At 41.7% G+C, this 15,865-nt stretch overlaps 1 protein-coding gene across 2 annotated transcripts in view; it reads left to right on the top strand.

Moving 5' to 3' along the window:
- The window catches only part of LOC106575569 (interleukin-1 receptor accessory protein-like 1), a 412,584-nt gene that overhangs the window by 133,924 nt on the left and 262,795 nt on the right, over positions 1 to 15,865 (top strand). For both annotated transcript variants that reach the window (XM_045699174.1, XM_045699173.1), the window contains exons 4-5: positions 4,620 to 4,806; positions 6,018 to 6,171. In XM_045699174.1, the coding sequence (XP_045555130.1) occupies positions 4,620 to 4,806; positions 6,018 to 6,171 (341 nt within the window). The remainder of the gene's footprint in view (positions 1 to 4,619; positions 4,807 to 6,017; positions 6,172 to 15,865) is intronic.

The following is a 15,865-nucleotide window of genomic DNA, read 5'->3' as shown; positions in this document are numbered from 1 at the left end:
TGCTGTATAACCAGTCACATAATGCTTATGATGCAGCAGAGTTCCATCTTATCCTCTCTCCCCTACATGGATAACAGATTCTGCATGGAGAGAAAAAAACAGGGTTTGTGTGTGTGTGTGTGTGTGTGTGTGTGTGTGTGTGTGTGTGTGTGTGTGTGTGTGTGTGTGTGTGTGTGTGTGTGTGTGTGTGTGTGTGTGTGTGTGTGTGTGTGTGTGTGTGTGTGTGTGTGGGAGAGACATTTAATGACTGCAAAAACACCAGCAAATCAGCTCCAAGTGATTTTAATTTTGTAAATGTATTCCAAAGTATTCCAACGCATAACAGAGAGATATATGTGTTCATATACAAATGTAAGCAAGGTTTGGAATGATTATGTTTTAGTCAAGTATTATATCTGTTTGTGCTTCTTGCGGTCCATTTGCAGTCTACAAATGATTTGTAATTATGTTCTGGCCCCCTGACCATCCACTCAACAAAAGGTCGTCCCACGGCTGAATCTAGTCGATGATCCCTGGCATAGAAGATCAACATGTGTCTCTCTCCATAGTCATTTTTGGAGACGTGAAATCCGCAAGCGGCTGAGTAGCTCAACATTTTGGTCCTTCTCCCCAGAGACAGAGGCTAAGTGGAGGCCTGTTGGCCCACAGTGAGTTTTGGGGAGTGGGCAGTTAATCACCTGGCCTCGTGTGCTGACAGATGAGTTATGGAGCAGGTCACAGGTAGGGCCTCAGTCCTCCCACCACTCCTCACCGCCTCCCACCGCAGAACGCCACGCCAACCTGACCTTCGCTTGGGTCATAAATAATGCACTGGCCATAAAAGACTGATTATGGGTAATCTGTAGCCCTGGTCTGTCTGGCCACTGGGTGGAGGTTGTCATCAGTGCTGATTTGGCAGCTGCTAGCTGGCTGGTTGTTTGCCGAGCGCTGGACTAAGTTGGGCTAGCATGCCTCATGGTGGAGCTTGATGCACCAGCAAGGTCCAGCTTAAGGTCATGGCCCACTGTCCATGGCACTGGTTTCACCAGTGTGTGAGATTTTGATGTATAGTCCAGTCGAATACAAGCGGATGTGTTAAGGGTTGAAAGGAGTTTGACAATTGTCCAAGTAATCTTTTTATTAAGTGACGGGGATTTATTGTAAAAATTGGTGACAATGTTTATACATTATTATTACTTTAAGGTATACCTCTAATGAGAATCAACAAGTGTTCAATTTCCTGCTCTATTAAAGTAGAACTTGCAGATCTTTTAATTAAGAATTCAGTAATGAATTAATCCCACAGGTACCTTGCGATCTGAGGAGAATGGTTTCATATTAATTCTACAGCTTGGAGCTATAATATCACAGGGAACAGAGACTGAGTTAAAGTAGAGGGAATTATGTTCCATCTTTCTCTTCAACCAAAACAAGGGAGATGATGTCATAAATGAGGTTAGGAGAGAATAATTAAGAATGGATGTAATGATTTTGCCAAGTTGATTTTGCCAAGTTGGGCCCTTGGTATCTAATTTCAATTACAATAATGTGTGATTAATAATTTATCAAGCTTCTGAAATAATGACCTTGCCCTAAAATTATGAATTCATTTTGACATGAGAGCAAGCAAGAGCGGGGAATAGTTTATCCCCAATGGTACTGTTTTACATTACACCCCAAATAGGTTTTTTGACATGTTTGTAAAAAGTGGCTGTACTATACTGATACAACAATCATTCATACAGGCAACATTGTGTTGGTCATTATTTTAATAAGGTGAGGTAGTCAGTTCATCGTTGACCTACCATCCATTACTCCTACCCTGGATTTGACTAGATGGTATACAGCTTTTGTCAGATTTGACTTTTTGTAGTAGGTTAGGAGAACTTAAGCAGCAGGTTAAGGGAATTAACATAGCAGGTTAGGAGAATTAGGTTAAGTTTAGGAAAAGGGTTAGCTAAAATGCCAAAAAAACTACTTTTGCCATCAATATCACAAAAGCTTTACCCCTTCTAGCCATGACCTCCTTCCCTGTCGCATATTGCAACAACCATTTCTATTATAGAAACAAATCCTCCATTTGCCCTCCGGCTCTCTGTGTGCAAACTGTCAGCCAAGGTGTTCTCCACTCTAATATGAACTGCATGGTATCTGTCTGTCATTGCCTTGACATTGCACAGCAGCCTCTCGTCAGCTCCCATTGACATGCTGTCATTAATATTGTGGTATTACCTTGGTATAACCAATATATCTAAAAGTATACTCAGCTGAATACTTTAGTATGCACTATGCCAGTGTTTCCCAACTCCGGTCCTCAAGGACCCCTAGCAGTACATGTTTTTGTTGTGGCCCTCGACAAGCACACCTGTTTCTACTTGTCAACTAATCATCAAGCCCTTGACAAGTTGAACCAGGTGTTTTTGTCTGGGGCTACAACAAAAATGTGTGCTGTTGGGGGTACTGGAGGACCGGAGTTGGGAACCACTGCAGTATACAGTAGCCTATACTTCCTGTCTAGTAGACATTTAGTTATGACTATACAGTAATTGATGTACAGTGGACTGAAAGCGGTGTGTTTGTCCTGGCCACATTGTTCATGAATATACAGTCTAGATAGTGCTACTGAAAACAAAGCGGTACTGTTCTCCATCCACCTGGCTCTCTTGCTTAAAAGGCAGTGTGACGAATGTGAACCGTTGGAAAGACATCGTAGGACAAAGTGTTGGCCCGGGCCATCGATCACTCAACAGCCAGGCTGACACTATTCTCTCTCCCTCTCCCACCGGGCGAGTTTATCAGCACTGCCCAGAATATTTAACAGGGGGAGCAAGACCCGGGGGATCTCATTTGCACAGGTGTCCATCTGGTGCGAGTTGTCTGGGATAATCTCCACATCATGTCGCATTTGCATCCTCCTCTTCATAAAATGGGCAGACTTAATCGGACAGACCGCGGTGCCCAGTAGAGGGTGTGTCTGACTATGGACCGACCGGGCTTTTGCTTACTGCTTGCTAATTTGCGAGGCTGCGCGAATGCCGTGGCAATTATAGAAGGATTCCACTTGTTTATAATTGGTTGTTGGTTCAGCCTCAAACCTGTGTTACCAGCTTGCGCCCCTGAAATTACCCAATGAGGTTTTCCTAAATGTTGTAATTTGTTGAAATCTGTAGACCAGAAGGATTTGATATTATGGGCCAATTGATACAGTGCTTACCCTCTTGAAGAACCAGGCTACACAGCTACTGATGCTAGTCGTGAGTGGAGACAATCTTATTAGCTGTAGATGCATAGACGGATCAAAGGTCACACTGATTGAGCTCATTGATCACATTAGGCTGGCTTTTCCCTCTGACATTGTATGGAATTCCCTGCACACTCAATACCTCTGTCCGTTGATTTCAAATAGCCGTGGATCCTTGCCTAAGAATCACTCATCTGGAGTCAAAGGCCAAACATGAACCTGTTTACCTAGCTATAAAAAACCTCAACCAGGTGTAATGACTGATGTATTACTATGGCTGTGGAAGGGTATACTGCAATCGACGCAAACTCCCTGCTCATTTACGTGAGCATGCTACTGGAGTTCCTGCTGGTGTGGGCCAATTGTTATTGAACAGTTGTACAGATTCAACACAGAGTGATTATTAGACTGAGCACAGTGAAATTGTACCACACGGTATGGTGCCATAGTGTTGTACATGGCTGGGTTGCCAGACCTGGCATTTACATTATACCCTCACAGCTTTCTCAACTGTATCCTATGCATTACAGTCACAGTTGTAGTCTTCTGGGCTGATAGGCTTTTCTCTGTCAGGTGTGACCAGTTACAAAATATCAATTCTGGCAAGTAATTTTCTGCTAGCTTGCGCTGTATCTGCATAACACGTTGAAACAAAAGGCTCACTCAATCTTCACTGCTGTTGACTTTCAGAACTGCCGTTCTGCATTAGCCCTCGTCTCCCTTCCACCTCGGCTTTCCCCACTTTTCTTTTGTCGTTGCCATCGATAATTTGTGATAGCCAGGTTCATCTCTCCCTCATCATTTCCATTCCTCCTGGATGGGTGAGAAAACACAATGCAGCTCTGTATGAACGGTTCGGACAACCAGCCACGGCTGAGTGGAGGTGAAGAGATGATTTTTCACATTGACGAGAGAGTAGAATGTCAAACTTTCCCATATTCTCCCCCCGAACCAGATGGCTCACTGTATCTGAGTGTCAATGGTTTAGATCAAACAAGTAGGGCTGACTCCAAAAGCTTAATGAGTTAAGAATGTTTTGATCTGTTAGAAACGTATCTGCATTTACTTTCCAAATGTATACTGGACAAACATATAAATGATTTTTACTGAGTTGCAGTATATATAAGGAAATCAGTCAATTGAAATACATTCATTTGGCCCTAATCTATGGACTTCCCGTGACTAGGCAGGGGCACAGCCATACGCCCACCCACTGGGGAGCCAGGCCCAGCCAAGCAGAATTAGTTTTCCCCCACAAAAGGGCTTTATTACAGTTTATTACCGTTTCATCAAATGTATACTGTATTAATACCTGTCAACATATAGTGATAGTGGCGTGAGAGAACAATGTTATACAAAAATGATGAAACTTATTAATTTGTTCACTTGTGTTTTTCAGGAATTCCACATATTGTATGAAAGTGTCCATGTCACTGACAGTGGCGGAGAACGACACAGACCTCTGCTACAACTCCAAAATGAGGTACTTCGAGAAGGCAGAGTTAAGCAAAAGTAAAGATATCACCTGTCCGGACATTGAGGATTATGTCCAGCCGGGGAAGGAGCCAGAGATAGTATGGTACAAGGTAAGACTCCACTATAACATTATGTCTGTAACTTATTTCAGATTGAATGCCATAGGAGCAGTTTCAAGGATACAAATTAAGGCAGGTTCTCCACTGAGCCTGCTTTTTAGCCCAGGATTAGGCCTAGTATGTGTCTGGGAAACCGCTGCTATGTGTCATTTATCAAATGTGACACATATATTTATCAGCGTATAATCAGAACTGTATGATCATGTAAATGTATTGAAAAAAATTGAAATGACATTTTTTTATTATTTTAAATTATTTTAGTCTAACCATACTTAGTATGTATTGTCTAGCAGCCTATGTGCTTGCTTGATGACCATAGGTAGATTTATCCACCCATAACTCACAGCCACTCTGCAGAGCACCCCCTGAGATGTCATTTGTTTTTCATGAGACTTAAACCATCTGGGGAAAGGGGGCCACAGCCCACGTTCATGATGTAAATAGTCTAGAAGACAAAGAAATGAACTCCTTTTCTCCCCCCCACAAACGACTGGAGGGGGTCCTCATAGTCAGAAGTCTGGCTATCTGAGTCGACCAGTGGCCCTCACCGGCCCCGGCCGCCTGCCCACAGTGTAACAGCAGACTGACAGAGTAGCCGACGGAGGCCTGGGGACAATTCATCAAACTATATGAATGTCGGATTAGATGGCCACAGTGCTTCTTCAGTTTCCCAGTGAATCAAATTAAAACATGGATAATGACTGTGGCCCTAGAATATTGTAGTTATTTGCTCTGTCTCTGGAAGCGGAGCTGATTGAGTTCTGGGAGACCCGCGAGCGCAGGTGGAACCAACCCACGGTATTCCAGTTTTCCTGCTGTGGGTGAATGAGTTTGTGTGGCACAAGTTCCCTTTTCCAAAGGCCTCGTTCATCCTCTGGGTTCATTCCCACCAAAATTAACTGCTTCAACCCCATACATTGTTCTTCTAGTGGGAACTTAGCGATATAATGTATAATCGATCACACTCGTCTTGCCAAAAACAGGAACTCAATACAACAACACTAAATACAAGATGAGAATGCATTTGTGATCAAAGAGATGTTTGAAGTTTGGAATGGCTCGATGCATTTCGTCAGGCGTCCATTTTTTCTACGTCTACATTGTATGTTGTAAAAAGTGTAATCTAAGTCCAACTGTATACTGCTTTTCTGTTTCTTCGTGTTGTTTTACATTCATATGCCTTCTCTCTATTTGAATCAAAGGAATGCAAGCCAAAGCAGTGGAGACAAAGCATTGTAAGGAGAAGAGATACTCTCTCTATCCGGGAGGTGCGTGAAGATGACATTGGAAATTACACGTGTGAATTACAGTTTGGCAGCTTCGTGGTGAGAAGAACTACAGAACTATCTGTTACAGGTAAGAAAAACTCCTTTGCGGGTCACATGTGCTCCATGCTGGGCCATTGGGGATAACTTGCATTGTGTTTTTATTGGCATTGATGAATGTTCATGTTGTTTTGTCAGTCAGCGAGGCAGAGTTCATTCTTTGTGGGAGAGCGGATTTAATAATCATTGCTATTGTGCAGCTGTGTCGTGTTCGTCGTCTATTTTGGGGATGGCCACAATAGTTGTTTGCATATGAGCTACAGATCTTCTGCTTGGCTGAAATGAAGAATACGTTTGGATTTTTTTTTTTTAAACACAGATATCTGAGGTGTACATTCAGGGAGAAAATGTTGATGGGATTATGTTGCAGCAGACACCTCATTAGAAATATGTCAGAATGCTGACGTTCATCCATAGTAGTTATATATATATATAGATGGTAATGGTAAATCTCTTACTACTTGTTGTTGTGTTGTCACTACCAAACACACCTGTTCTACTAAGACAGTAGTTGTGAACCTTGTTGTCAGATGGTGGGTTTATTACCTCTGTGCTGTCGTGATTTCAGCTGGCGGTCTTAATTGCTAAGTAGTAGAATTTGCACAGAGCCACTTCATCACTTTTCCTTAACTAAGACTGTTCAAATATTAAAGCTTGAACTTAACGTTCCTTATCTTTAGAGGTAGGGGTGTGACAGAATAGAGATCGCTTGCCACCGCCACCGCTAACGTTGATGTGCAGTAACAACTTGGACAGTCTTGATGGAAAACCTATAGTACCGGTGCATTCAATCAATGACACAATGATTACAAAAAGATCTACTCTACTCAGTCTTGCCCTCATGGCTGAACCCTGAAAAGAAAACACCAGACAAAACCACTGTAGCAAGATATATTAAGAGCTGTTACATTTCAATGCATCACACCCATCGTCCATAGTGGTCTCGAGGTCAAGCAAACTATTTGCAGTTTACGGCTATCTGATTACAGTTTATTATCCCCTAAAGAGACAAAGGCAGACTCCATAGAAGACCAATTTCACTCATCAATCATGTTCCCTGCTGCCTCAGACGGTCCTCATCCTCTGGGACGATTCCCTTCCACTCACAAAGAGACGCATTTAGCATTTTTGGATGAGGGTAGTTCACTCAAAATACAAAATGACACATTGGTTTCCTTTCCCTGTAAGCAGTCTATGGACAAGGTATGACAGCAATCCATGCGTTGGTTGAGTTTCTCTGGCACATCCACATGCTAACGTTTTAACATGATGCAGCGAAAGATTATAATAACGGTCCCATGACTTGAATGGGATTTGTGCCTGTCATACCTTGTCCATAGACTGCTTACAGGGTACGGAAACCAATATTTAATTTAGTAATTTGGGAGAACTATCTCTTTAAGCAAGAAAACGTCCTGCTTTTGTGTTTGCAATTTATTTTTTTATCTGACTGAAATCAGGAGAGAATCTGAGGTCTCTCTCTCTCTCTCTCTCTCTCTCTCTCGTTGGAGTACATGCTGGGAGTGAGTCGTGAAGCAGGAGTGATTGTGAGAGCGACTGGAATTATCTTCACTCTATTGGGTTTTGGTGTGTGTATATATATATATATATATATATATATATATGTGTTGATTAGTTTAGTTGTTTTAAGGGTATCTTGTCTAAATATCACTAAGCACGTATAGGGGTGGTGGGATCGTTGAGGTTGGTTTTCGCGAGGGCACAACCAGCAGGTGGGGCTGGTTGCAATGGCCACTCGCGGAAGTTTGGAGTTTGAAAAACTTAGTCGGCGACATGGAGTAAAGATTCCTGCTGCGGCCGGGTGTTCAGTGGAAGAATGTAGCTTGGCAGTGGGTGCTATCATTGGGTGTGATAGTATCAAATCAGCCTCAAGGATGAATAGCGCTGTAGTGATATTCTTAGATTCCATTGAAAAGGTGAATACGATAGTTGAGAGTGGTGTTGTGTTGCGGGAGACACAGACACCGGTATTTCCGCTTATGAATCCGGCAAAGAAAGTTATACTTTCTAACGTGCCACCATTTGTTAGAGATGAAGTGTTGGAGCGAGAGTTATCTCGTCATGGTCAAATTGTATCAACAATAAAGAAGGTTCTTTTTGGATGCAAATCTCCGTTGCTGAAACATGTCGTGTCTCATAGGAGACAAGTGCATATGATTTAAAAAAAGGACACTGATGAACTGAATTTAGCATTCAGTTTTAAGATTGATGGATTTGATTATGTCTTCTACGCTTCTACTGAATCAATGAAATGCTTTGGCTGTGGAAGAGAGGGGCATTTGGTGCGTAATTGTCCCGAGAATGAGCACGCAGAGCCCGGTAGCAGCTCTAGTGCCGGTGCAGCTAACGCACCACCGCGAAGGGATGAACATGCTAAGGGTGCAGGAGAAGGGAGAAGGTGGGCAGATGTGGTAGGAAAAGTAGGAGAGGAAGGCATTGTGGATACGGGGGCAATTGTGGTAGATCAGAACAAAGAGGGAGGGGAAACAGTCGGTGAGATTGCGACTGCCGTCGCTGAGGTGGTGCTGGAAAATGAAATTGGAGGTCAAGAGGAGATTGAAATAATGGAAAAGGAAGCAGCTGTTTTCAAAGTACCGAGAAGTAAGAGGAAGAATGTAAGGGGTGGTGAAGGGTCTAATTCCAAGAGGAAGGTAGAGATTAATAATTCAATTGAAGATAAACAGGTTGTAGAGATGGAGTTTTCTTCTGGGGAGGATAGCGAGAGTGAGTCATCTGACGCGTCACAACAAAATAGTGAGATAAATGGGGTGGAAGGGAGGTATGGGATTGAGAAGGTACGTCAATTTCTGAAGTTGACAAAAGGGAAGAAATATATGCAGGATTATAATGTAACAGATTTTTTCCCTGAAAGTGAATTGTTTATTGAATCAGCAAAGTTTCTGATGTCAAAAATAACAGGGGGAAGTTTGACAAGCCCTGAAATTGCTAGACTCAAGAAAGTGGTCACGAGAGTGATAAGTGATGAAAATTCTAAAGAAAATGAAAGAGTTCAATCGCAGCTTTAAGTATGTAAAGAGATGTGGTTTCTGGGTCTTCCTCTGTATTTTTTTTTCATCCATGAGCAGTTTTAACCTCTTGGGGCTAGGTGGGACGCTAGCGTGCCACCTGTGGTGCACTCCATCAACAGCAGGTGCATTTCAAGAGCGGCAAATTTGAATCCAAATAAATGTCAAAATTCAAATTTTTCAAAAATACAACTATGTTACACCATTTGAAAGATAAACATCTCCTTAATCTAACCACGTTTTACGATTTCAAAAAGGTTTTACGGCGAAAGCATAAATTTAGAGTATGTTAGGACAGTACATTTACAAGAGTTGTGTGTAATGTTTTGTCAAGTCAAAGACAGGGTCACCAAAACCATAAAACCAGTTAAATGATACACTAACCTTTTACAATCTCCATCAGATGACACTCCTAGGACATTATGTTAGACAATGCATGCATTTTTAGTTCTATCAAGTTCATATTTATATACAAAAACAGCGTTTTACTATGGCATTGATGTTGAGGAAATCGTTTCCCTCCAATAACCGGCAGTCAAGTCAGCGTCACAAATTAAATAATTAAAATTAGAAAACATTGGTAAAATATTATATTGTCATTTAAAGAATTATAGATTTACATCTTTTGAACGCAATCAACTTGCCAGATTTAAAAATAACCTTACTGGGAAATCACACTTTGCAATAATCTGAGCACTGTGCCCAGAAAAATACGCGTTGCGATACAGACTAGACGTCATGTTGGGGAGATCTAAAATCGAAAATACTATGTAAATAATCCATTACCTTTGATTCTCTTCATCAGATGTCACTTCCAGGTATCACAGGTCCATAACGAATGTAGTTTTGTTCAAAAAAGCTCATCATTTATGTCCAAAAATCTCCGTCTCGTTAGCACATGATGTAAGCCAGCCGGACTTCTCGTCATGAACGAGGGGAAAAAATATATTTCCGTTCGTTCAAACATGTCAAACGTTGTATAGCATAAATCATTAGGGCCTTTTTTAACCAGAACATGAATAATATTCAAGGTGGACGAATGCATAGCCTTTTATAACGTATTGGAACGAGGGTACCCAACATGAAGTAGCGCGCCAGGTGTCTAATGGGACATCACCGTTCCATGGCTCTTGTTCGGTCAGATCTCCCTCCAGAAGACTCAAAACACTTTGTAAAGGCTGGTGACATCTAGTGGAAGCAATAGGAAGTGCCAAAATATTCCTAAACCCCTGTGTTTTTCAATGGGATAGGTTTAAAATCAATACAACACATCAGGTATCCACTTCCTGTCAGAAAATGTCTCAGGGTTTTGCCTGCCAAATGAGTTCTGTTATACTCACAGACACCATTCAAACAGTTTTGGAAACTTTAGAGTGTTTTCTATCCATATATAATAAGTATATGCATATTCTAGTTACTGGGTAGGATTAGTAACCAGATTAAATCGGGTACATTTTTTTTATCCAGACGTGCAAATGCTGCCCCCTAGACCCAACAGGTTAAGATTTCTTCTTTAAACGTAAATGGGGCAAGAGACGTTAAAAAAAGAGCCATAGTGTATGAGTTAATTAGGGGAAAGGGAAGTGACATAATTTTTCTACAAGAAACGCATAGTAATTTGGAAAATGAAGTTATGTGGCAACAGTGGGGCGGGGGACAGTGGTGTGTAGTCATAAAAACTCAAAAAGTGGGGGTGTGGCCATCTTGTTCTCAAAATGGTTTTTGCCTTTGTCATATGAGGTTGAAGAGGTAGTTGAGGGGAGGTTATTAAAAGTTAGAGTAAGGTATGAAAACATCACTATGTGTCTGATAAATGTATATGCCCCAGTGGTGGCAGTTGAGAGGGTATGCTTTTTAGAGACATTATCAAATACCATTGAGAAATGTAACAAAGAAGATTATTTATTTATTGCTGGGGATTTGAACTGCACAGTCAGTGATTTAGATAGAAATCACAAAGAACCTCATATAGCCTCAAGGACTTTTTTAAAACGTCTCATTGTAACAAATGAACTGTGTGATATTTGGCGGAGTCAACATGGAGGCACAAGGCAGTATACCTGGGTGCATGTGAGAGAGAACACCATCTCTATGGCCAGGTTAGATAGGTTTTATTGTTTTGAGCATCAATCTCAGGTCTGTAAATCAAGTGTGATAACCCCAGTGGGTTTTTCTGATCATTGTTTAATAACAGAGGTGGTGTTCATTAACGATGTAAAACCTAAAAGCGCATACTGGCATTTTAACATAACTTTATTGAGTGATGCTCACTTCAGGAAATGTTTTAGTTTTTTCTGGGAGAGGTGGAGGTCTCAAAAGGCCAGTTTTGTATCCCTTCAACAGTGGTGGGATATAGGGAAAATCCAGATTCAACAATTCTGTAAGCAATACACGAGGAATGTCACCAAGGATATCACCAGATCAATGAAAGCCCTAGAGACTGAAATAGTGGAACTCATGACGTTGGTTGAGACCACAGGAGATCGATGCCACACTCAGGCCCTCAAGAGGAAAAAAGCTGCATTGGCAGACTTGCTGGGTATCAGAGCACAGGGGGCATTGGTGAGAAGTAAGTTTCAGGGAATCTCTGAAATGGATGCCTCATCCAAATTTTTCTTTGGTTTAGAGAAAAAGAATGGACAAAGAAAAATTATTCATTGTCTCAAATCAGCTGTTGGACAAGAGCTCACTAGACGAGGTGAAAATTAGAAAGAGGGCAGTAGAGTTCTATGCTGAGCTCTACAAGTGTGAGTACAAAGAGGATAAAAAAGTGACACAGCAGTTCCTTGATGGACTCCCACAGGTGGCTGCAGAAGCTCAGGTTGAGCTTGAGCAACCATTGTCTTTGCAGGAGTTATACACTGCATTAAAAGGCATGGAAAATGGAAGGGCACCAGGCATTGATGGGCTTCCCGTTGATTTTTTAAAGTCTTTTTGGGTTATGTTGGGAGAGGATTGGCTAGCAGTAGTTAATGATAGTTTAACCGGAGGGTTACTACCAATAAGCTGCAGAAGGGCTGTCCTCACCCTACTGCCCAAAAAGGGTGACCCTAGGGAGGTGAAGAACTGGAGGCCGGTGGCTTTATTGTGCACTGATTATAAGATCCTGTCAAAGGCTTTGTCCAACAGGTTGAGGGAGGTGATGGGGCAGATCATACATACGGACCAGTCCTACTGTGTTCCTGGCAGGCAGATAGGGGATAACATTTCTCTGATTCGTGATTTTTGGACGTCTCTAGGGCTATTGGGTTGGATGCTGGTCTAATTTCAATTGATCAGGAAAAGGCATTTGACCGAGTTGAACATCAATATTTATGGTACACTTTGGAGGCGTTTGGGTTCAGCTCTGGTTTTATTGCCATGATAGAGGTGATATATGGTGACATTGAAAGTGTATTGAAAGTTAACGGTGGTTTGAGTGCTCCTTTTAAAGTGTGTAGAGGTATTAGGCAGGGATGTTCTTTGTCGGGAATGTTATATGCCATTGCTATAGAGCCACTACTAAATAGCATTAGAAGTCGCATTGAGGGGGTGTACCTTTCAAGGGATATTCCTCCTATTCGTCTCTCAGCCTATGCTGATGATGTAGTTGTTTTAGTGAAAAATCAAGCGGAGGTGGATAGTTTGAGTCTAATGGTTGATCGTTTTAGGGGAATATCCTCTGCAAAGGTAAATTGGGAAAAGAGTTGTGCTTTACAGATTGGAGAATGGTCTGGAGGGATCATGGCTTTGCCAGGGGGCTGGAATGGTGTAAGGGAGGTTTTAAGTATCTTGGAGTGTACCTGGGAGATGAGGGGACTATGGAAAAAAATTGGATTGGGGTGGTTGAAATGGTGGAAGGGAGGATAAGGAAATGGCGTTGGTTGCTATCTCGTATGTCATATAGGGGGCGCACTATTATAGTTAACAATGTGATTGCCTCTGCACTGTGGCATCGGTTGTCAGTTTTAGAACCACCATCTGGCCTGCTGGCTAAGATACAGGCAATAATTGTGGATTTCTTTTGGGATAAATATCACTGGGTTCCACAAAGTGTTTTGTATTTGTCAAAAGAGGAGGGGGGACAAGGTCTTGTACATCTTGCTAGTAGGGCTGCTGCTTTCCGGTTGCAGTTTATTCAAAGGTTGCTTTATGGACCGGAAAATGTGGTTTGGAGAGGGGTGGCAGATCTTGTATTACAGCAGGTTGGAGGATTAGGTTTAAAGAAAGCTTTATTTTTGGTTGATAGTAGCCAGATTTCTAGGGAGGGAATACCTCCGTTTTACAGAGGCCTTCTTAGGGTGTGGAGCATAATGAAGGTGTCCAGACGAACTTCAGCGGAGTCAGTGCATTGGCTGTTGGAGGAACCTCTGGTGTATGGGGCAAGACTTGATTGCACAACTGCAGCTGTTCCACATTTTTCCAAGATTAATGGCCATGGCTGGGCCCGCCTTAATGGATGGAAGACGGGTGGCTGAACATTTGGGGGTGAGGTCAGAAAGGATGGTAGGACAACTGCTGGGAAGCTGCAGGAAGGCTTTGTCAGCAGAAGAGTGGGGTATGCTTCATAGCCACAAGAAGAAGGTACAAGATGAAGACGTCTCATTTCCAAGAGAAACCATTTTTCACTGTTTTATGGAGTGTGAGAGGATAAAACCTCTCTTGGAGATGCTGGAGTCTTTGTTTAAAGCTGTAGGGGAGATTTTCAATAACACTGTTTTTATTTTGGGGTTTCAATATAGAAAGCAACAGAAAAGAAAATGTCAACTGTTAAATTTTATTTTGGGACAAGCAAAGATGTCCATTTTTCTGAGTAGGAAACATAAGATAGAAACGGGATATGGGCAGGATGTAAGATGTGTTTTTAAAGGATTAGTGAAAATAAGAATAAAAGTGGATTTTGAGTTCTACTCAGCTGTAAAAGATCTCCCATTGTTTGAGGAGAAGTGGGCATACGAAGGAGCGCTTGGTTTTGTAGAGGAGGGGAAACAATTTTTTGTTGGAGAAATAAGTTGAATGTATAGGTTCTTTAGTTTTTTTTTTTGTTGAATTTTTTTGTTATTTTAGTATTTTTTGTGTATTTTTGTCTTTTTTTTACGAATTACATTTGGTGTTTCATTTCTGAAAAGACAGTATGTCATTATTTATGTTAACAATTGAGTAGAAAATAAAGGTTTTATAAAAACTCAACAAAAAAAAGGAAATACAGCTCTGTCTCGAGTTCTGCTGTGGTTGCTCTCTCTCTCTCTCTCTCTCTCTCTCTCTCTCTCTCTCTCTCTCTCTCTCTCTCTCTCTCTCTCTCTCTCTCTCTCTCTCTCTCTCTCTCTCTCTCTCTCTCTCTCTCTCTCTCTCTCTCTCTCTCTCTCTCTCTCTCTCTCTCTCATAATAATAATAATTACACGCTTCCGCCCACATATAGAGGGCAGAAGAAAGAACATGGCCCACCTACACACATCATGTACGGTACATGTACATAGACATGCATACATAAATTACTTCCTATAATAAAGACAAACACTGAGAGTACAAAACATTACATGACATAGACTGACCAGGTGAATGCTATGATCCCTTATAGATCAGTGTAGATGAAGCAGAGGAGACATGGTAAAGAAGGATTTTTAAGCCTTGAGAGAATTGAGACATGGATTGTGTCTGTGTGCCATTCAGAGGGTGAATGGGCAAGAAAAAATATTTAAGTGCCTTTGAACAGGGTATGGTAGTAGGTGCCAGGCGCACCAGTTTGGGTGTGTCAAGAACTGCAACGCTGCTGGGTTTTTCAGTCTCAACAGTTTCCTGTGTGTATCAAGAATGGTCCCCCACCCAAAGGACATCCAGCCAACTTGACACAATCATGGGAAGCGTTGAAGTCAACATGGGCCAGCATCCCTGTGGAGCGCTTTCGACACCTTGTAGAGTCCATGCCCCGACGAATTGAGGCAACTCAATATTAGGAAGGTGTTTCTAATGTTTTATCCACTGTGTGTATGTGCAGTAGCTAAAAAAAAAAAAAAAAAAAAAATAACACAGTCCTTTGAGCAAAATGACCTTTAAATGACACATAGGACATTAGCTTAGACACATACATCCGTTAGACCTTTCATTTCAATAATAGGACATTGAATGACTACAAGCCCATTGGCTATTTCATAAAAGACCAGTCTTGTTGTAGTTATGTTGGACCCGGTGGGATCTGGAGGAAGTGGTACATTGTGTGACGTTCATCTAGTGCTCATGTGTTTGCAAAACAATCAGATTATCCTGATTTAATATGCAGCCATAATCATAACAATGCTTTCCTCCACTATGCTGTACAGTACGTCTCACAGTATCCTACAGGGAAGCCACGATCCTGGTCCATCCATTGTGTACTGTATCAATACAGTGCAGTACTGTATCAATACAGTACAGAACAAGATGTTATGTAGTTTTTGCGTGACTGGTGTAAATGGAGATATCTTCTGTTATGACTATTATGACTCAAAGGCTGCATCTGTTCCTCCTTCCTGGCATGGCCAGGTGGTTAGTGTACTGTACCTGGTAAAAGAAAGGGACATGAATTGATGCATTACATAAAACAGTCTCTTCAAATGTTTTTGAACTTGTCTTCAGCCATAGTGATAATGTTTTTAATGATTCACCCGCATATGATCGTGTCAGACAGACTGTGAGATATCATATTGGGCCATTATAATGGCG

This window comes from Salmo salar, chromosome ssa17 (assembly GCF_905237065.1).
Source record: "Salmo salar chromosome ssa17, Ssal_v3.1, whole genome shotgun sequence".
Taxonomy (NCBI): domain Eukaryota; kingdom Metazoa; phylum Chordata; class Actinopteri; order Salmoniformes; family Salmonidae; genus Salmo; species Salmo salar.
This window is presented reverse-complemented; position numbering and strand designations above follow the sequence as displayed.